Here is a 21871-nt window from a genome sequence, read left to right on the forward strand (position 1 = left end):
TCATTGGCCTCATACTGGGGTGCATACTTAGTTTAGACTAGTCATTGGTTAGACATGGGTTAAGGTTAGGTTTAGGTGTGCTGCCCTGTGGGAGGTTAGGTTTAGGGTGAGGGTTTGAGATAGGTTGTAGTTGTAGGACTAATGACTGGTCTAACCAATGACTAGTCTAAACCAAGTACTGTCTAAACTAAGTACTGCACCCGACTTCATATCCAGAACCAGATGCTTGCCGCCTGGCCATGGGTGCGAAAAGAAGGCATTTCGCACCCATGTGGTGTGCAGTATGCACGATAACCATTTTGGTCACCCCACAATATTGTACATGTATCTGTTGGACCAATCAATGTGGATGTATCTGTTGGACCAATCAATGTGGATGCCTAACGCCACTGCAGCTCCACTGCAGCTTCACTGCAGCCATCGATCAGCGCCACGTTATCGGAATGTTCCCTTTTTAATCGATTAACCAATGCCAGACGGATGCGTTTGGACGGCGTCACCCATTCGCCCCGGTCCTTGTTTTGACGTCACCCACGCTCTGTGTGTGTATATCCCTCTTAATCTCACTTTCCCTTTCTTTCTGACACGCACGCACACACGCACGCACGCATGCACACACACACACGCACGCGCGCACACAATTAAGACTTTTACTGTGTAAGGATAAAGGCCTAAAATAACAACAAACAGACAGGCAGAGACAGGATGAATCATGTGAGGTTGATCCTTGGAACTGAACATGCTGATGTTTGGAGATACAGTACAACGTGTACCTGTTCCACAAAGTTGCTGTGACCAAACCCCACACCACACAACACCACACCACAACACAGTACACACCACCACAGCACAGTCACACAACACAACACAACACAACACAACACAACACAACACAACAACACCAACACAACACACCACCACAACACCACACAACACAACACAACACAACACAACACAACACAACACAACACAACACAACACAACACAACACAACACAACACAACACCAACACAACACACCACCACAACACAGTCACACAACACAATACACCACCACAGCACAGTCACACAACACAACACAACACAACACCACCACAACACAGCACAGTAAAGCAGACCACAACTGCACCACCAAAAACGACATCTAATCGTGTGACCAGACCTCACCTCACACACCACAACATGTGGTTCTCAAACGTTTTAATTTCACAGATCCCCCCCATAACTTTACAGACCCCCCCCCCCCCCCCCACCCCTCTCTCTCTCTTCTATTCAAATGTATTCCGAGTATAAATAAAGGTGAGAAAGAAAGAAAGAAAATGGCTGTTAATTGGCATGAGAAACATGCGTTTACATTGCCAAAACATGACAACATTACATCGTGAAATAAAACAATCAAAACTAAGCCATGTATAGGAATAAAGAAAGAAATGTGTAAACAGAGCTGTCACACTGTCACAATTTCACTGCAAAATTACATATATAATATGAAAACTCTTTAAATACAAACTTACAAAACCTGTGTGTGTAACTGTGTGTGTGTGTGTGTGTGTGTGTGTGTGTGTGTGTGTGTGTGTGTGTGTGTGTGTGTGTGTGTGTGTGTGTGTGTGTGTGTGTGTGTGTGTGTGTGTGTGAGCATACCTGAGAATACCTGAGCACCGTGACCGACCCAAAACAAAGAAAAATCCTAACTAGGTACAGACTCAGTGAGCACAGTCTTGCGATCGAGAAAGGCCGTCATAGGCAGACCTGTATCCCGAGAGAAGACAGACTATGCACCCACTGCACACAAAATGAAGTGGAAACCGAGCTACACTTCCTAACCATCTGTCCATTGTACCAAGACATCAGAGACACATACTTCCCACAGATTACAACCACACACGGAGATTTTGAAAACATGACCAATGACAAAAAACTCCCATATCTGCTGGGCGAAGTACAACAATGTGCAAACACAGCAGCAAGATTTGTGAGTTGCTGTGATAGGAGAAGGATATCAAACGGAACACAACCACCCTAAAGACAAATCATTGTGTATATTCCTGCACTATACCTGCATCCAGTGATCTTGGTACAATATAGAAATTGATCTATTGAAGATTCTGACGTTCAAATGTACATATTTTTTGTTTTGATTGTATTGATGTATTGTTGTATTGTGCTTTCTGCTTTGGCAATGTAAACGTATGTTTTCTCATGCCAATAAAGCCCTTTGAATTTAAATTGAATTGAATTGTGTGTGTGCGTGCGTGCGTGCGGCGTTCTCTCTTACTGTGTGTGTATGTTGGTGAGTTCCTGCTCCGTTTGACTGTGTAGCTGCTGGAGGTGAAAGGTCAGCTCCTGGCACTGTAGAGTGTAGCTCCAAACACCTCCTCTGTCTGAGACCTCCTCCAACAACACACCCTGAGGAGAGGAGAGGAGAGGAGAGGAGAGGAGAGGAGAGGAGAGGAGAGACAGTGTTCACTTCAAGCCTTTCTCATACTTTTTGCAAAAATTGCAGATTTTGCATCTGCTATTTTTGTACATCTGAGATGTACAAGTTTCAATGGGTTACAAACACCAACATAAACAAGAAATGTACTGTACTGTACTGTACTGTACTGTACTGTACTGTACTGTACTGTACTGTACTGTACTGTACTGTACTGTACTGTACATATTGTGTTTGACGGGCGGGTCTGGCACATTGTAGTTTCTTGAGCAGTAAACAATATACTGTAGAATTGTAGATTCATAATTTGACATGGTGACGGTGCAAAATGGACCCTTAGGTACATTTTAAACACTTTTTGTAGACATTCAGGATTGTTGTTTTACTTTGACAAAATGTACAAATGTGTTTTCAGGCCAGGCCCATATGACTTGATCTGATATCATTAATTAATTATAATTAATTAAATTTAACACTCTGGATTTTGTTGTGTGTTCATAAAAATAATTATCCAGCATCCATCTGCCAAACGCAACCTTCAATTAAATAACGAGGGGTGTGCGGTCATGACAGGTTTTTGTCTGTTTTTGTTTGATGCAGGCAGGTTGAGGTGTTACACTCACTAATGGCTGGTGTCAGAATCTGTCGATTCACTGTAAACGTGTTAATTTAACTCTTGAGTTATTTTTAGTGTACTGACCCCACATGATTCATATTTTATACAGTGCACACACGGGCCCCAAAATGTTTAAAAAATGTGCGTTGTAAGGCAGTGGTGGACAAAGTATATACTCAAGTAAATACTCAAGTATTCAGAAGTAAAATATTACAAAGTACATCTTAAGAAATTGGCAGAAATTGTGAAAATAGCATATCTACAAGCTACACACAACAAAAAGAAATGCTCCATAAATGTACAGTAACTCAGGTAAAAGTACTTGATTTACTGTCCACCGCACTGGTTGTGAGCTTATAGACTGATAGCTGATCCCAAAGGCATCCTCCCGACATCCCAAAGGCCCACCTGTAGGCCTGGTCTCACTCTCAAGGCCCACCTGTAGGCCTGGTCTCACTCTCAAGGCCCACCTGTAGGCAGGGCTCGACGCTTAGCATTTTTCCAAGTAGCACGTGTGCGACTAAGTTGAAAAATCTAGTAGCACACAAATTATTTTAGGAGCATGATGAAAAGTTATCAAATAATGTGTTTGAGGGCCCTCCTATATACAGCTTTAGTCCCCACACGTCTCAATATTTGCCATTGACAATGAACAGAGAAATTAGGTCAAAATTCCGCTAAATATGACGTTAATTTTTTTTTTTTTTAATACTTTACTTGTAAAAATACATGGCAACCCGCAACCCGCACCCCACGGTCATTTTCCGCTAACCTGAGCAGGGCTCCCTAGCCTGCTGGAGGGGCTCACATCATCCCATGCACCCTCGAGAGGGAAAAAAAGGAAAATAAATGCAGCCTTGAGCCACCAATGTGGTCTTGTGGAGCTTGATCACCTCCTCCTCCTCCTTTCCCCAAATTGCCAATCCCAATAAATCCAAAAGTAGCCTAGTGTGAATACTTCCACAGCCTAATTACTAAAGGATAAACTATCAGTCTTCTCCAAAATCTGTCAATCTTTGTCAACTCAGCACGTGTTGACAACGCATTGTAAACAGAAACAGAAATGAAATGAAATGAAATGATTACTATATTTACCCAGGGTATCTGGGCTAAGCTCAAGAACTTGTTTCCAGCCAGGCCCTGCTCATAGAACACATTTCATCGTAGTGGTTCAATGCCTTGTTCAAGGGCACTTCAGCGGTGGTAATTTTAACGTGTCGGACAGCTGATTCGAACTGGCGACCTTCCGGTATCAAGACCGCTCCGCTATCCGTTCGGCCACCGCTGCCGCTGCCGTGTGTGTCACACCAAAAGTGGTGACCTATAGAATCCTGTACATAGAAGCATCACGCAATCGTCACCCCTACACAGCTGTCATTAATGAATGATCTTGACTTGATTGCCTATGCGTTCAAGTTATATAGGGTGAAAACCGTGAAATGCACAGGCTGGCTGCCACTGCAGGCAACATGCACATTTCCAAGAAAGTTTCAGGGCACACTACTTTGTCTAACAATGTGGATTATAGTTTGCTCACTTTTCTGCTGGTCAATTTGAGAAAAAGGGTAAGGACTGGAAAGATCTCTCTTTCTCTATCTCTCTCTGTCTCCCTCCCTCGCTGGGGTGAAGACGTGTGTGCTCTCTCGCTCTCTCTCTCTCTCTCGCTCTCTTCTCTCTCCTCCCTCTCCGGGGTGTGGGGGGGGGGGGGGGGGGATTAGTTGCGCTGCCTTCGACAGTGCTATACTTCTCCAGCAGCGGTGCAGAACCGAGAGAGTGACACATTCTTTTGGATGTAAACTGCGCAACTTTTAGCTTTAAAGATCGGATTCTGTAGTCGCACCGGTGCTACAAAGTGAATTTTACAACTCGCACGGTGATATTTTAAGTCGCAAATGCGAGTACCTAGTCGCACTGTCGAGCCCTGCCTGTAGGCCTGGTCTCACTCTCAAGGCCCACCTGTAGGCCTGGTCTCACTCTCAAGGCCCACCTGTAGGCCTGGTCTCACTCTCAAGGCCCACCTGTAGGCCTGGTCTCACTCTCAAGGCCCACCTGTAGGCCTGGTCTCACTCTCAAAGCCCACCTGAGGCCTGGTCTCACTCTCAAGGCCCACCTGTAGGCCTGGTCTCACTCTCAAGGCCCACCTACCTATAGGCCTGGTCTCACTCTCAAGGCCCACCTACCTATAGGCCTGGTCTCACTCTCAAGGCCCACCTACCTATAGGCCTGGTCTCACTCTCAAGGCCCACCTGTAGGCCTGGTCTCACTCTCAAGGCCCACCTACCTGTAGGCCTGGTCTCACTCTCAAGGCCCACCTACCTATAGGCCTGGTCTCACTCTCAAGGCCCACCTACCTATAGACAAATTCACAGAGGGGTGCCCTGGGCGCGGCCATTACTGAGGTGTAATCCATGGAGCAGGTGCTCCGTAGGCCATGTGTAGCTAATCAGTGCTGCTGCGCTTAACCCATTTTGGGGGGGAACCGGGAACCCCTTTTAGCATTATGTTATGCTTTAGCTATTGAAAAATAGCGGATCTACAAGCTCATAGCGCGCCACCGAGTGGAGCACTACGAGCTTGTGGGTCTGCTATTTTTGAAAAATCGAACAATGACTGACATAGAAACATAGCTTTTTCAGAAAACTGTCAGGATGTAGAAGACATTTTTTGAATCTGATCTCAGGTCAAAATGGGTTAATGGTACACCTCAGTAATGGCCGCACCCAGGCAAGCCTCTGTGAATGTGTCTATAGGCCTGGTCTCACTCTCAAGGCCCACCTGTCACCTGTGTGCCTCGGGCCACTGTTTCATTAAACTGAATGAGGGACCGACTGAATAGGACACAGGTACAGTAGAGAAGGAAAGATGAAGAACTACAGACAGACAAGTGAAGACAGATATGGAATTAAAAGGAAATGACAGCATGTCTGGGTATTTGCCCTGACTTGGTTGGATGAAGAGAACTAATCCTTTCCACACCGAGTGACTCATAGGCTCGACTAAATCACATTCATCGTTGCTCTCGATAGCAGAGGTTCTCAAACATTTTCCTGTCAAGGACCTCCCAGATTTACAGTGTTTAGATGTTCTGCCATGGACACACCCCGTGAGAGAACATTTTAAGATGTTTCCGATAGCCGATACTTTGAGTGTTTAAACTGATCCTCAATTTGCCCTCTGTCTGTCTGTCTGTCTGTCTGTCTGTCTGTCTGTCTGTCTGTCTGCCTGCCTGCCCGCCCGCCCTACACTGTCTCTCTGAATTTATACTATACTCTCTCTCTCCGACACAGTCGCCTTCTCAGCTTTCCTCCTGTCTGTCTCTCCAATGCTGCAATGCTAAATGTACACAGAGGACTTTGCTGTGTGAAGGTGGGCATGGTGAATAATAGCTGCTGTCGACTAATCCACACGTGAACCCACATGAACAGACACATCAACAGACCTGCAGCCTCCAACTGAACTCTGCTTTCTCCGCTCCATTTCAGTTCAAAGCTAGCTGATGAGTGTTTTCTAATGGGGCACGGTGGCACGGTCGGTAGTGCTGTCGCCTCACAGCTAGAAGGTCCTGGGTTCGATTCCCGCTGGGGACGCTGTGAGTGCTGGGGGCGTGTTCCCCCAGCACTGCCCCAACATGCAGTAATCCTGGTCTCTAAACTACCTCCCCCTGGCCAGCCGGGGCACCTGATGGAGGGGAAAGGAACTGGTCGGAATAACGTGTTCCTTCCAATGCGCTACGTCCAGCCGGGGAAACTCTCCCCTGTCAGGTGTAAAGGAGCATAGAAGGAAGCATGAGGTCAGTCCGCTGCCCCCCCAGGTTGGCAGAGGAAGTGTAGCGTCCAGGATTACATTAGATAATTGACACTGGGTGAAAAAATGGGTTGCAAAAATTGTGGGATAAAAATTAAAAACAAGTGTATTTTCTAATAGAGGTGTCATGCTCTGTGTCTGTCTGTCTGTCTCAGGTACAGTACCTGCCAGTCTTCAGTGGCGGAGTTTTGCAGGACGTGAACTTTGTCCTCTAGCAGCTGCCGTAGTTTGTCCAGCAGAGGAGGAAACACCTCTTTGTCTGTGCTAATCCTCAGCGTCTGGAAGGAGAAGGAGAGACAATTCAACTGATTGGACTCTTGAGGTGATGGCGTGGTTGGATCTCACAGGATCTACAATGTGGATCTCTGACTTGGCTTCAATGTACAGCACAGATATGTGACATTCCAAAGTTTCAGAGAACCTAGTGAATTAGTGAATTGTCCAAGCATTGTCACGGACAAAGGAGGGGGCTTGCCAAGTGTGGAATGGTGCCAGGTGCGAATTGGCCTCTTTTCTCTATACTAGTAGGCAAATCAGGCACAACAAAGAGGGGGGGGGGGGGGGGGAGGCCTTTCATGAAAAGATCAGGGAAAGTGAAGAGAAGTGTGAAGAAGGTGGTCAGACGTAAGTAATGTCTGTATATCTCAGACTTATGTGACCAGACATAATCCTGCATGAGGTTGAGGATCCAGAGAAGAAGTCTATCAGTTACTGACTCTATACTTGATAAAAGATGAGAATGAGAGACCAACCTGGTAGAGGAAATACATCATTAATGTATAAAAGCTTAATCAAAGATCACATGTATCAGGTCTTGATGCTATAAGGTGCAGCTTCAGTGTCAATATCTCGTCGTTACAAAGACCAACTTTTTTTTTTTACTGTGACGCATTTTAGAATTAAACTAAATCTCACCGTCCCAACTTTTGAGCGGGAACCCCTTTTGGTGGTTACATACATTATGTTATAATTTAGCTATTGAAAAATAGCAGATCTACATAGCAGATCTACATAGCGCGCCACCGAGTGGCGCGCTATGAGCTTGTAGGTCTGCTATTTTTGAAAAATCGTTAAAATGTGCCTCAAATCTTTCAGAAAATTGTCATGATTTAGAAAACTTTTTTTTTTTTTTTCCCGACGTCAGGCCTGAATGGGTTAAGCCATTTAGACGTGTGGTCGATTCTGCAAAATGTCTTCTAACTCCCCAGAACGGACCCCCAGAATGATATGCGTGCGGCCCGGCGACCCCCATCTCAAAATATGTTGTTCCAGGGACGCCCCCCAGAAGCAAAGATATGAGTTAAAAACGTTTGCTCTGAAAGAATATATATATTCAAAGATTTGTGCGGGGTGCATACTTAGTTTAGACTAGTCATTGGTTAGACATGGGTTAAGAGGTTAGGTTTAGGTGTGCTGCCCCGTGGGAGGTTAGGTTTAGGGTGAGGGTTTGAGATAGGTTGTAGTTGTAGGACTAATGACTGGTCTAACCAATGACTAGTCTAAACCAAAAACTGTCTAAACTAAGTACTGCACCCGATTTGTGCCACATTTTCACGATTTTTCAAAAATAGCAGATCTACAAGCTCCGAGCTACGAGCGTGTAGACTGTAGATATGCTATTCTTCAATAGCTAAAGTATAACAACATGAATTTTAGCTCACCAGCATTTAGACAGTTGCAAATATTAAACGTAGCTCACGTTACCAACACTATTAACCACTGAGCGTATAATCTGCTGTCAGTATAACTTGCTAATTGATAAATCTAGGTATGAAGTGCTGTGTTGTGATACTCACTGCAGGCCTCAGAAAGGACAGAGAACCATTCATGATGAGAGAAGGACTGAAACTAAGCCAGATGAGACCCCAGGGGGAGTCTCTCAGTGTGTGTGTGTGTGTGTGTGTGTGTGTGTGTGTGTGTGTGTGTGTGTGTGTGTGTGTGTGTGGAAGGGAAGGGGGGGGGGGGGGTCTGCGCTTTTGTGTACATGGTGATGACCCTAGCTACAACCTTTCCACTAACCACAAAGAAAGAGAGACAGAGATTTCTTCTCTGTCTCTCTCTCTGTGTGTGCGCGCGTGCGTGCGTGCGTGCGTGCGTGCGTGCGTGCGTGCGTGCGTGCGTGCGTGCGTGCGTGCATGAGACAGAGAGACAGAGAGACAGAGAGAGGGGGTGATAGTTAATATCCTGCCATGGTTTGTCTGCCTGATTGATCAGTTTACTTAGGAGTGTGTGTGTGTGTGTGTGTGTGTGTGTGTGTGTGTGTGTGTGTGTGTGTGTGTGTGTGTGTGTGTGTGTGTGTGTGTGTGTGTGTGTGTGTGTGTGTGTGTGTGTGTGTGTACGCGCAAGCGAGCGAGAGAGAGAAATAGGGGGGGAGTGAACTAAACTAAAACATGTATTTAAACCTGCAGTCTGTAAGTTTTATACCCTACGTGCGAGACCCCACATGGTTAGGATAGGGCTAGTCTCTGTTGACTCCCTTCCGTCAACTTCAGATTCAAAGGGAAAGAGGGCGCTGTTTTTCCTTTGTTTTGCCGATGGGTACCCAGATTGGGATAGGGCACATATTGCACTCGTGAGCTCCAGGCAGTACTACTTGTCAACCAGTAGGCGTCCTACCTGACTCCAGGGTCTAAGGGCTCCATTTTTGTCACCGCTAAACCCCTTTTCCCTAAACTTCTTTGCCTTTTTTACTATTTTGCAAAACATTTTTGAATAGTTAAAATGGCCAGTCAACAAGCTAACAACGTGTCAATGTAGATTAAGTAGTTAAATAGTTGAACTATTCAAAAAAAAAAATCAAAATAGTAAAAAAAAAAGGCAAAGAAGTTTAGGGATAAGGGCTTTAGCGGTGACGAAAATGGAGCCCTAAATGTCTCAGTGAAAGAGTAGAGAGACCACCAACCACTGCACATTATTTACATCAGTCGTTCTCAAACTGTTTCATATCAAGGACCCCCAAATTGACACTCATTAGCCTGCGGACCCCCATTGGAAAATGTACGCCAAGGACCCCCATAAGAGAAGATTTTTACGGCTCTCTCATTTCAAGGACCCCACTAGGTTTGACCTGAATTAGGCTACGGTCCTCCATTTAATGGCATTTTTTTATCTCTGGGACCCCAATGTATATTGTAAAATCAAAGTTAATTTAACTCTGAGAGTGTACAAATGGAACCAATGGTCCATTTGGTTCCATTTCTTACAGACCCATAAGGGTCCATATTTGGTATTTTGGTTCCTAATTATCATTTAGCTGGGGACCCCGTGGAACTCTCTCAAGGACCCCTAGGGATCCCCGGACCCCACTTTGGGAACCACTGATTTACATACTCGACCATACTGTACATATTGGTTAATGTTTCATTATCATTTTCGTTATCAGGCTTGAATTATTGCTTTGCGAATTGGACTACGGTCTATATGTTGTCATTGTCTCTCGGGAAGCACTTTGGGTCAACTATGCTGTTGATCTTAAAACGTGCCATATCAATAAAGTGACTTGACCCTTTAACACTTTATTGCCTTTTTGAATTTTACACATTCTCATTTGAGCTTTTACAAGCAATGTTTTAACCCATTTTAGGCGGGAACCCCTTTTGGTGTTAGCATCGTGTTATGCGTTAGCTATTGAAAAATAGCAGATCTACAAGCTCATAGCGCGCCACCGAGTGGCGCGCTACGAGCTTGTAGGTCTGCTATTTTTTTTGAAAAATCGAAGAACGGCTGACATAGAAACATAGCTTTTTCTGAAAACTGCCAGGATGTAGAAGACATTTTTTTAATCTGATCTCAGGTCAGAATGTTTTAAACGATGCAGTAAAGTGCTCGGTGTAAGACAAACTGTGCATCCACTTTGTACACCCTGAGTGTACAAATGCCCCCCGTGAGGGTCCATTTGGTTCCATTTGAACACTCTCAGAGTAAATTTCTCGCTGATGATTTGAAAGTGTATCCGGGGGCAGCCCCCGGGGCCTGTGCAGGGTGTCCCCACCCAGCCCAGGGTGTCCCCACCCAGCCCAGGGTGTCCCCACCCAGCCCAGGGTGTCCCCACCCAGCCCAGGGTGTCCCCACCCAGCCCAGGGTGTCCCCACCCAGCCCAGGGTGTCCCCACCCAGCCCAGGGTGTCCCCACCCAGCCCAGGGTGTCCCCACCCAGCCCAGGGTGTCCCCACCCAGCCCAGGGTGTCCCCACCCAGCCCAGGGTGTGTTTGGGTGGATTCGAGACGTCAGTCTTGGTTCAAGGTTTGATGACTGTGGCTCGAGGCCAAGTGTGACACACCTTGATAAGCAGCCAGGTATGAGGGTGGAGATTCTCTCTCTCTCTCTCTCTCTCTCTCTCTCTCTCTCTCTCTCTCTCTCTCTCTCTCTCTCTCTCTCTCTCTCTCTCTCTCTCTCTCTCTCTCTCTCTCTCTCTCTCTCTCTCTCTCTCTCTCTCTCTCTCTCTCTCTCTCTCTCTCTCTCTCTCTCTCTCTCTGATCAATTCAAAAGGCTTTAAAACTGTTACAGTTTTGTCAAAGCACCGTTAACGTTGACAAGGTAGTAAGACACGTTTTTGCGATAAAAGATACAGATAAGACAATACAGAAAGACACACGCACACACAGAAATATTGCTCGCACACGCACGCACGCACGCACGCACGCACGCACGCACGCACGCACGCACGCACGCACGCACGCACGCACGCACGCACGCACGCGTACACACGCACGCACACACACACACAAACAAGTGTCAAATGTATTCACTTGGTTCGCTCTCTTCACGTTGAGTTTCACGTCTCTCTTGTTCTCTTGTACGGCACATGTCGTCCTCGGTTACACAACGGAACAAGAGGGAAAGAAGAAGTGAAAGAGAAGAACACAATCTTCCAGATGTATAGGATGATGATCCTCCAACATGAGATGAACATCATCTTTTTTTTTTTTTAATAATAATTTTTATCCCACGATTTTGTAACCCATTTTTCACCCCTGTGTCAATTATCTAATGTGAACCTGGGCTCTACACACCCTCCGCCAACCTGGGGAGAGCAACGGACTTGAACTCATGCTTCCTTCATGCATGAGTGTCCAAGTCGCTCCTTTACACCTGACAGGGGGGAGTTTCCCTGGTTGGACGTAGCGCGTGGAAGGAACACGTTATTCCAACCAGTTCCTTCCCCTCCATCAGGCGCCCCGGCTGGCCTGGGGGAGGCAGTTTAGAGACCAGGATTACTGCTTGTTTTTTGTGAGGGTACCTACCCTAGGGGACACGGGGAGAACATGCAAACTCCACACAGAAAGGCCCTTTCGCCAACCCCGCCTGAACATCATCTTGCACATGTGGAGGTGCAGCAATCCAGTCAAAGCTCTAACAACAGGACACCGTTTGCCCTGCACTCTTTCGCCAGATTTATACTTTGTCGCAACACCTGTGTCGAACGCTAAAACATGTTGCTCTCAGGAATGTTTTTGAAAACATCCGAAGCGAGATATAGACAATGCAAAACCGCCCTCAAGACCCACCTCTTCAATATTGCCTTCCCTAGCTAACCCTTCTCACCGTCTTTCTTTTTAATGTTTTTAGCTTTTAATGTTTTTCCTTTTTCTAATAGTTTATTTTGTTGCTACGTCTGTAAAGCCCCCCCCCATGTAAAGCGTCTTTGGGTACTCAGAAAAGCGCTATATAAGTTTGAGATATTATTATTATTATTATAATGCAGGAACCGAATATTGATTGTATTTCATCAACACTTCCACGTTGTTTTCCGAGGTGACACGCTGCACTGTATTTCATTACCGTATTGCAATAACATCCTTCGTTTTGGTGTGAATACTTGGTCAATGTATTCATTTGGGTCAATGTATTACATTCTTTATTAAATAGCCATGCAATAAGCGGGATCATCAACGGGGAGCAGGTCATTATTGAGAATGTAATGAAGAAGAAGAAGAAGAAGAAGAAGACCACTGTGGGTCTAATCACCCTGTCGGAGTGTATTTCTCCCTAGCTTAAGTCAACTGTCTCCTCATTTTCACATCGACAGATGGACTGCCTTCTCAGATGTGATGTCTATTTCTCACCTAACCCACGGCTCTGTCAACTTGCCACACAGCAAGTTCCTTAGTGATGATTTCACTACTTGGGAAAAAAAATATAAATAACGAATTTACATTTACAATATTGTTTGTGATAATCAGAGTTGATCTTGAATTAACAGTTTCAGCTTCGCCCAGCAGATTGCTGCTGAGATGGTCATGATGATAAGCGCTCGGGTGGTAACAGTTAAGTGTCTAAGGCATGAAAGGAAGCAGTGCAGTCTACCGGGAGCAGTATATGGTCTATGTACTAACTGTATATGCCTCAGGCTAGATCCTTGGTTCTCTGTGTTATGTCAAATATGTGTATGTGTGTTGCCGCAAGACAAATGTCAGCGCGAGCCAAAAATAAAGTAGCACTATAATATCATGTATCATATACCTGTATCCTAGATATTTATCTCAGCCGTGCAGGCCGAAGGCGGAGCCAGAGCTAATGTTTTTGCCCCAGTCAGTGTCTGTCTGTCTGTCTGTCTGTCTGTCTGTCTGTCTGTCTGTCTGTCTGAACCTGGCCCATGGAGCCAGATATTTACATTATACACATAACTCCAGTCTGGAGTACAGTACGTGGAACTCCGTACTTGAGCAAAGACGGACGGCGTGCCCATGATGAAATATGATTGGCACCGATCGCTCCAGTGGTTTGCGATATTATTTGCAAGCAGACAGCAATCAGACAGACAGACAGACAGACAGACAGACAGACAGACAGACAGACAGACAGACAGACAGACAGACGGACGTGGTACGGTCGCCCATAAACCATCTCGCCCCTCCATCTTTTCCGCCGACCTCACACAGACTGCTCGGTGCCGCGGCTCTGGTATTCTTTATTTTGTTTTACTGAGAATAAGGTTAGAAATAAGTTTAGGGTTAGGCCTATATAGTTTTACTGGGGTTAAGTTTAGGTATAGGGTTAGGTTTAGGCATAGTGGTTATAGGAATAAGGTTAGGTTTAACCGTTTAAGCATACATTTACTTAGGTTACTTTAGGAATACCAGGCCGAACAGTTCCGTGGGCTGTACGCCCCGGGGCGAGTTGGTAAAGGGGCGACTCGTCTGGTATTCGTACTATAGAGCCACCCCAGAGTCCATGAAAACGAGTCAAACGACCCATCTTTATTTCCCATTTCACCGCAAACTGGTATTGTAGCATACAGTATTATAGTTGCATAACAAATTAGTTTAGTCCTTTTAAAACGTTTAACCTTTTATTCTGCTTATCTGCAGCCTGATGCAAGTGCAGACTTTTGATACAAATTTAAAGTATGAATTGAAGCAACTACTGGTTTATATATTGTTGAGTTATTTTGGGTTATTTCTTCCTCAGCATGTCATGCTGTGGGATGTCTAAGATTACATGTTATTCAGGTCCAGTTGTAGGTCTCTTGTTTGTTTGTTTGTTTGTATATGTTCCCGTCTGTTGATATATGCTAATGTGACAGCCATATGCATCTCTGAGATAATCAAATCATTATGTGACAATACAGGACTTGTGAATAGCCCATTTTGGGCGGGAACCCCTGTTGGTGTTTTAAGCATTATGTTATACTTTAGCTATTGAAAAATAGCAGATCTACAAGCTCATAGCGCGCCACCGAGTGGCGCGCTACGAGCTTGTAGGTCTGCTATTTTTGAAAAATCCTGAAAATGTAGTAGTTTTTAACTCAAATCTTTGCTTCTGAGGGGTTCCTGGAACAACATATTTTCAGATGGGGGTCGGTGGCCGATTACATATAATTGTTGGGGGTCCTTGACATAAAATATTGAGCACCACTGATACAGAAAGTCATGATTTAGCAGATATTTTTTTAAATTTCGATGACAGGCCTAAATGGGTTAGCTTGCTTATTGTAAGTCTATATACAGTACACTACTATTCTATTGTGACCACACTTACAGCACCGCTCAATTGTGATTTGTTTTAACAGTTGTTGTTTTTACTTGTGGTTCTGTGGTTCTGTCTTGTGGCTAAATGGAGAAATACTTGCAAGTAGGAGAAATAATTGTACTGTAGGTTTGGGGTGTTACTGTTTTGTAGACATGCAATGTTGACAATGACAAAAACCAAAAGATGAATGTCTTCCTTTGCTTTACCTGCATGCAGGCTACTGTAGTGGCAGGATATACACTGCTTCACATGTACACACACACACGCATGCACGCAGCGGCACGCACACACTATGCATAGTACGCAATAGGTCTACAATCCTACATACATACACTGCATAAAAGGTAACAGGTCAGGTCGCCCCAATTCCATCTCGCCCCAGCTTTTTTCCGCCGACCTCACGCCGACAGCTCGGTGCGGCGGTTCTTGTATTCTTTATTTTGTTTTACTGAGAATAAGGTTAGAAATAAGTTTAGGGTTAGGCATAGTTTTACTGGGGTTAAGTTTAGGAATAGGGTTAGGTTTAGGCATCGTTTTACTGAGGTTTACTTAGATTACTTTAGGAATACCAGGCCGTGCTGTTCCGCCGGCTGTACGCCCGTGGCGAGTTGGTAAAGGGGCGAGCAGTCTCGTATTCGCATAAAATACCCCATGCGGAAAGCAGAACGACAGATGCAGACTCTTTCAGTCTCATTAAATGAGTCAAATGTTGTGGCAACATCAACAGAATGTGAACATCAACAACATCTTCTCTACCCAACACTGCATCATACCACCTCTACTCGCTGGACAACCAGCATGGCTGGCCATAGTCTTGGAGGAGGGCCATTTCTCCCAGATGCTAAATTGGAGCCTGGAGGTGCTACATATTAATGCAAAACAACACTCATTTAAAAACAACCTGAGCGCACAGGACGGAGTTCTCCGCCCTATCAATTAGTAACGCCCAGCGCTCAAGACGGAGAATCCCTTTCTCTGTATCTTAGTTATGTACTCAACCTATTGGTGTTATACCTGTATATATGTTGTGTGTATCTTAGTTATGTACTCAACTTATTGGTTTTATACCTGTATATAATTTATGTTGTTTGTATGTCTGGCCTCGTGGGGAAAGATGGTGGGTGGGTGGGGAGGATTGGGAAAGGAGTTGTGGGAGAAAATTTTAAAACAAAGAGTTGTATTTTCTTTCTGTGAAACTTGTATATGATGTCATACTCTTTGAATAAAATGTATTAAAAAAAAAAAAAACATTCGATGTTGCGCAACAGTGGGACGTCATCGAAAATGTTCCCCCCCTGTTTAGCCGACGAGATGGAAAAATCTTAAAGCGTGAATAACTCTTGATCTAAATCATTCCGTCCAATTCTAAGAAAAGATTATGTGTTAGACGGCCCACCACGGTCCCACAGCTAGTCGCGATAGAATTAATCATACCTCCCGTTGTTGTCGATTGCCTCAAGAGTGTTTTGGCTACATCTAGCTACTTCAGCCACATCCAGGATAACATCCGGTCCGTCGCTAAATGTGCTCCGCTGCTATAAATCGCTGGGCGCTATGATTTAATGGATTAAATAACCCCGGGTGATCGGGGTGTTAAACTGAATAGAGGAATTGCAGAGAAACTGCATTTCAGTATAGAGCCCTGGAGAACCACATGGCGTAGATATGAGTAGAACTGCTAATCTAAAAGTCTGGTCACCCATTATTGAGATGCTTGTTGTGTTGGACTGAAGTGATTGAATACGATATTGTTCTGCCCCGTAATGTCATCTAATTAATGAAAATGTTTTTTTAGAATGTATTGTGATGTTGTTTCTGTCCTCGGAGTGCGGTGTAGTCATCAGCCATGTCGGTTATTATTTTATTGTTTTTCTTTGACGTTATGTTTTGTCTCTTTTTATTGTAAGTCTTGTTTTGTTTGTATGTTTCTGCTATGTTTTTGACCAATCTGTAACTAAATATTACTGAAATGCCTGTATACCAAAAATTCATAATAAACAGATGTTTAAAAAAAAAAAAAGAACTGCTAATCTGGGGCTGTTGTCACATCACCCATGATCACCGTTTAGTGGAACAAAGAAATATCGTCCGACACTGTTCTAGTCCCCACTCTTTTTTCTGGGAAATGCCCATTTTAGCTCCGCGACAGTGTAGCGCGTCATAAATGTATAGCCTTTGAACAAAAGCTCACAACGTGTCTGCGACGTGTTATGAGCTTGGGCTGGGGTCATTTATATATCACTGGCTCTCAACGTCGGGTCCAAGTTAGTGGCCCCATAAAGGGCTGTAACTCTGAGTGTACAAATGGATGGAACCAAATGGACCCTTACAGTTTCAAGAGTTTACCTGAGAATTTCCTCTCCATTCCATTTGTACACTCTCAGATTTACAGACCATGGTGGGCCCCGGACCCCGGAGTCTGATGGCAGGGCCTTACACTTACAGTGGAAGCACATTAGGGGAGCACATTTAGGGGAGGACCTTAATTGCAGCTAGTCACTGCGACACCGTCACACAACTTAGTATAGATTGGGGTTAGTGGGCTGAAGTGGCATTTTTGCCCATCAAAAGATGACTATCTATAAAGGTAATCAATCAATATATATCTGTCTATCTAGGGTTTGTCTATCCTTCTCAGCTTTCCTACTGTCTGTCTCTCCTACTTTGTCTCCCTCACAGCTTTCCTACAGTCTGTCTCCCTCACAGCTTTCCTACAGTCTGTCTCTCCTACACTGTCTCCCTCACAGCTTTCCTACAGTCTGTCTCTCCTACACTGTCTCCCTCACAGCTTTCCTACAGTCTGTCTCTCCTACACTGTCTCCCTCACATCTTTCCTACAGTCTGTCTCTCCTACACTGTCTCCCTCACAGCTTTCCTACAGTCTGTCTCTCCTACACTGTCACTTGTGGCAGCGGTGGCCGAACGGTTTGCGGAGCGGTCTTGATACCGGAAGGTCGCCAGTTCGTATCCCCAGACCGGCACGTTAAAATTACCACCGCTGAAGTGCCCTTGAGCAAGGCATTGAACCACTACCATGAAATGTTCTATGAGCAGGGCCTGGCTGTAAACAAGTATCTGATGCTTAGTCCAGTTACCCTGGGTAAATATAGTAACTTTGCTTTTGCTTACCCTCACAGCTTCCCTACAGTCTGTCTCTCCCTCACAGCTTTCCTACAGTCTATCTCTCCTACACTGTCTCCCTCACAGCTTTCCTACAGTCTGTCTCTCACTCTCAGCTTTCCTACAGTCTGACTCTCCTACACTGTCTCCCTCACAGCTTTCCTACAGTCTGTCTCTCCCTCACAGATTTCCTACAGTCTGACTCTCCTACACTGTCTCCCTCTCAGCTTTCCTACAGTCTGTCTCTCCCTCACAGCTTTCCTACAGTCTGACTCTCCTACACTGTCTCCCTCTCAGCTTTCCTACAGTCTGTCTCTCCCTCACATCTTTCCTACAGTCTGACTCTCCTACACTGTCTCTCCCTCACAGCTTTCCTACAGTCTGTCTCTCCTACACTGTCTCCCTCACAGCTTTCCTACAGTCTGTCTCTACCTCACAGCTTTCCTACAGTCTGACTCTCCTACACTGTCTCTCCCTCACAGCTTTCCTACAGTCTGTCTCTCCCTCACAGCTTTCCTACAGTCTGACTCTCCTACACTGTCTCTCCCTCACATCTTTCTTACAGTCTGTCTGTCCTACACTGTCTCCCTCACAGCTTTCCTACAGTCTGTCTCTCCCTCACAGCTTTCCTACAGTCTGACTCTCCCTCTCAGCTTTCCTACAGTCTGTCTCTCCCTCTCAGCTTTCCTACAGTCTGTCTCTCCCTCTCAGCTTTCCTACAGTCTGTCTCTCCCTCACAGCTTTCCTACAGTCTGTCTCTCTCCCTCACAGCTTTCCTACCGTCTATCTCAATGAAGACAACATGGCTAGGTAAACTACAGCAGGGGCACACTGCATGTCAGGGAGAAGGGTGAGTTTCTGTCAAGCATCATTAGCAAGATAAGATATGTGAAAGATATCTACATCTCATTCTCTCACTCTGCTTCTGTTAGTTTGTATTAGAGTTATGCAACAGCCTTTCCATTCCCTCCGATAGTGACATACTGTATGGTAAATATTACACAAACCAACAATGACCTCGCCACTTCAGGGCCAGTCCACACAATATAAATAAACTGTGCACGCACGCACGCACGCACGCACGCACAGGAAAGAGAAGAACGCCGGTATGTAGTGAGTGTGTGTAATGTGGTTTGAGCAGGTTTGTACAGTAGGTACAGTATGTATCATGTTGCCATTCCAATCCAATTAGTGTATACTAATGTAGACATATGTATGTCTGCATGTGCCTAATGGGAGTGTGCATAGTATGAACATTGGTGAATGAGTGTGTGTGTGTGTGTGTGTGTGTGTGTGTGTGTGTGTGTGTGTGTGTGTGTGTGTGTGTGTGTGTGTGTGTGTGTGTGTGTGTGTGTGTGTGTGTGTGTATGTGTAACTTTAGCTTTCTAATAGTAAGACCAACTCCCTCATTCTTGACATACCAGCCTCTCTCCTCTTTCCCACGACTATAACTGATGCCCTAGACCTGCAATAGGTCTAGTATATCTATGCTCATAAAAACATTCATAAAAACATGGACTCCCTTCACAGATTATCTAAAAAGATAGGTGAAAACAAAGAGTAAACACATGAAAGAAATGAAGGAAATGCACAATGTATGGCAGTGCTCTGTCTGTCTGTTTTTGTTTTTGTTACGTATGTTGTTGATTTTGTTTATTATTGTCATTATTATTATTACGTTGACGTATGTTATGTATGTACTAAGGGATTGTTTTAATTATATGTTGAAAAAACAAATAAATATAGTATATCTATGCTCTCAGTCAGGCCTGCAACTCTCCATTCTTTTCCTAGTGATGATTCTATCGCTTACTTTGTCTATGAATCAAATAATGGAGTGTATCAATGTGAAAAAATAAACATTCATGGATTTTTCATAATCAACTAAATCGATTAGTATGTTTACCTACTGCTTATTTACTTTACCTTCATGCTATTTTAGACGAAAATCGTGTTGTGATGTGCCGCATTGTGAGCCTGCACAGCACACATTTGCTATTTTTTAATAATTTGGAACAATTACTTTATTTAAATATTTTTTGTAATTGATTATATTGATTAGTACACAACAATTTACGTATACTGCAATATACCAATAATACTATTTACAAGATAAATATCGTTAAAGCATTTCAACTTGTTGTCTGATAACCCACCCATACTCATACACTACAGTAAGGTCTTCAAGGTGTGTGTGTGTGTGTGTGTGTGTGTGTGTGTGTGTGTGTGTGTGTGTGTGTGTGTGTGTGTGTGTGTGTGTGTGTGTGTGTGTGTGTGTGTGTGTGTGTGAGCCAAGTATTGGATCATATTCAGCAATGTTCTGATTCATGGCATAACTTAGTACTAAGGTAATCAAGGTATCGGGGAGTGGAGGTACGCACGCACACACACACACACACACACACACACACACACAAACACACACACACACACACACACACACACACACACACACACACACACACACACACACACACACACACACACACACACACGCGCGCACACTTTTAATTGGGATGGTTCTGTTCTGTAGTGTAGGCTGCAAAGATGACATCACCTCAAAACTTGTCGCATAAAACACAAATCATCCTGAGAATTGTAATAAAACATCAACGCCACAGATACGTTAGTATGGAAACCAAAACAAACACCAAAGTGCTACAGTAGCACAGTTGCTATAGGTTAGCATTCATATTTAGACCACTGTTTCCCAAACCAATTTTTATGGGTCAAGACTCACGACTCGAATAAAAATCCCATTTTATTTTCCTACATTGAAAAAACATTTTTTAAATGTAAAAGAATGTAATGTATAATAATAATAATAATAATAATTAAGAAGTAGTGCAAATAGCTGATCTAGAAGCTGGCAACGTGGCGCGAAGCGACGCGCCGTGTGCTTGTAGATCTGCTATTTTCACCAGTTTGGTTTCCGGGCAAACTTTATTTGGGTCTTGCCCCGAAAAGTCTGGGAACCACTGATTTAGACAGCTGACAGTTAATCAGTGCACTTTGGTGTTTGACAGGCAGCGGTGGCCGAACGGTTTGCGGAGCGGTCTTGATACCGGAAGGTCGCCAGTTCGAATCCCCGGACCGGCACGTTAAAATTACCACCGCTGAAGTGCCCTTGAGCAAGGCATTGAACCCCAACCATGAAATGTTCTATGAGCAGGACGTGGCTGTAAACAAGCATCTCGAGCTTAGTCCACTTACCCTGGGTAAACAAAAAAAAAGGAAAAATACTAACCATAGTTTTGTAACTAACTTTATACCAGTGGTACCTTTGGTGATTGATTGAACACTTTATTAGCAGTTTGCAGAATATTATAATTATACAGCAATGCTAAAAGGATATCACAAAAAGTCCTAAGGGCTTGTTTCCATTGTGGTCCTGTGTATTCAATTCATCGAGGTACTCAATAGGCGGACCGCGATCCACATGCGGACCACTGCACAACTATCTCCCGGCTATTATAGCAAAGTATACCTTTCATAATATATAGATTATCTGCAGGTTGATAATTATTAAGTAAAAAAGGTCTATGCTTGAGACTGCTTCTCTGTGTGAGGAGCCGACAGGGTGTTGATTGGGGCTATATACCATAAAGATTACAACATTATATACCATCCAATCAAATGGAAATTGGAAGTGTTTTATGTCTTAATTGAGTGGATCCTTAAAATAGGTCATTCATAGTAGCTGTTGGCCTTAGAAAATCTATCAGGGAACCAAAAGGAGAGGTAAATGTAACTTTCCTATCTCCTTTGTGCATATTTCATTTTGTTGATGAATTGAATACATACAGTAGGACCACAATGGAAACCAGTCCCCAGGACGTTTTTGTGTTTTCCCTTTAGCTTTAATGTCTTACTGTAACACACGCTGTTCACATTTCTGACTAATAAAGTATTTAATCAATAACAAAAA

At 44.3% G+C, this 21871-nt stretch overlaps 1 protein-coding gene across 1 annotated transcript in view; it reads right to left on the bottom strand.

Moving 5' to 3' along the window:
- LOC306939363 (uncharacterized protein) overlaps positions 1-21871 on the bottom strand; it is a gene marked incomplete at its 5' end in the record, with an annotated part of 73015 nt that overhangs the window by 41911 nt on the left and 9233 nt on the right. Inside the window, 2 exons of the mRNA XM_079523950.1 lie at positions 2275-2405; positions 7018-7131. Of these exons, the coding sequence (XP_079380076.1) occupies positions 2275-2405; positions 7018-7131 (245 nt within the window). The remainder of the gene's footprint in view (positions 1-2274; positions 2406-7017; positions 7132-21871) is intronic.

This window comes from Electrona antarctica (assembly GCF_951216825.1).
Source record: "Electrona antarctica genome assembly, chromosome: 16".
Classification (NCBI taxonomy): Eukaryota; Metazoa; Chordata; class Actinopteri; order Myctophiformes; family Myctophidae; genus Electrona; species Electrona antarctica.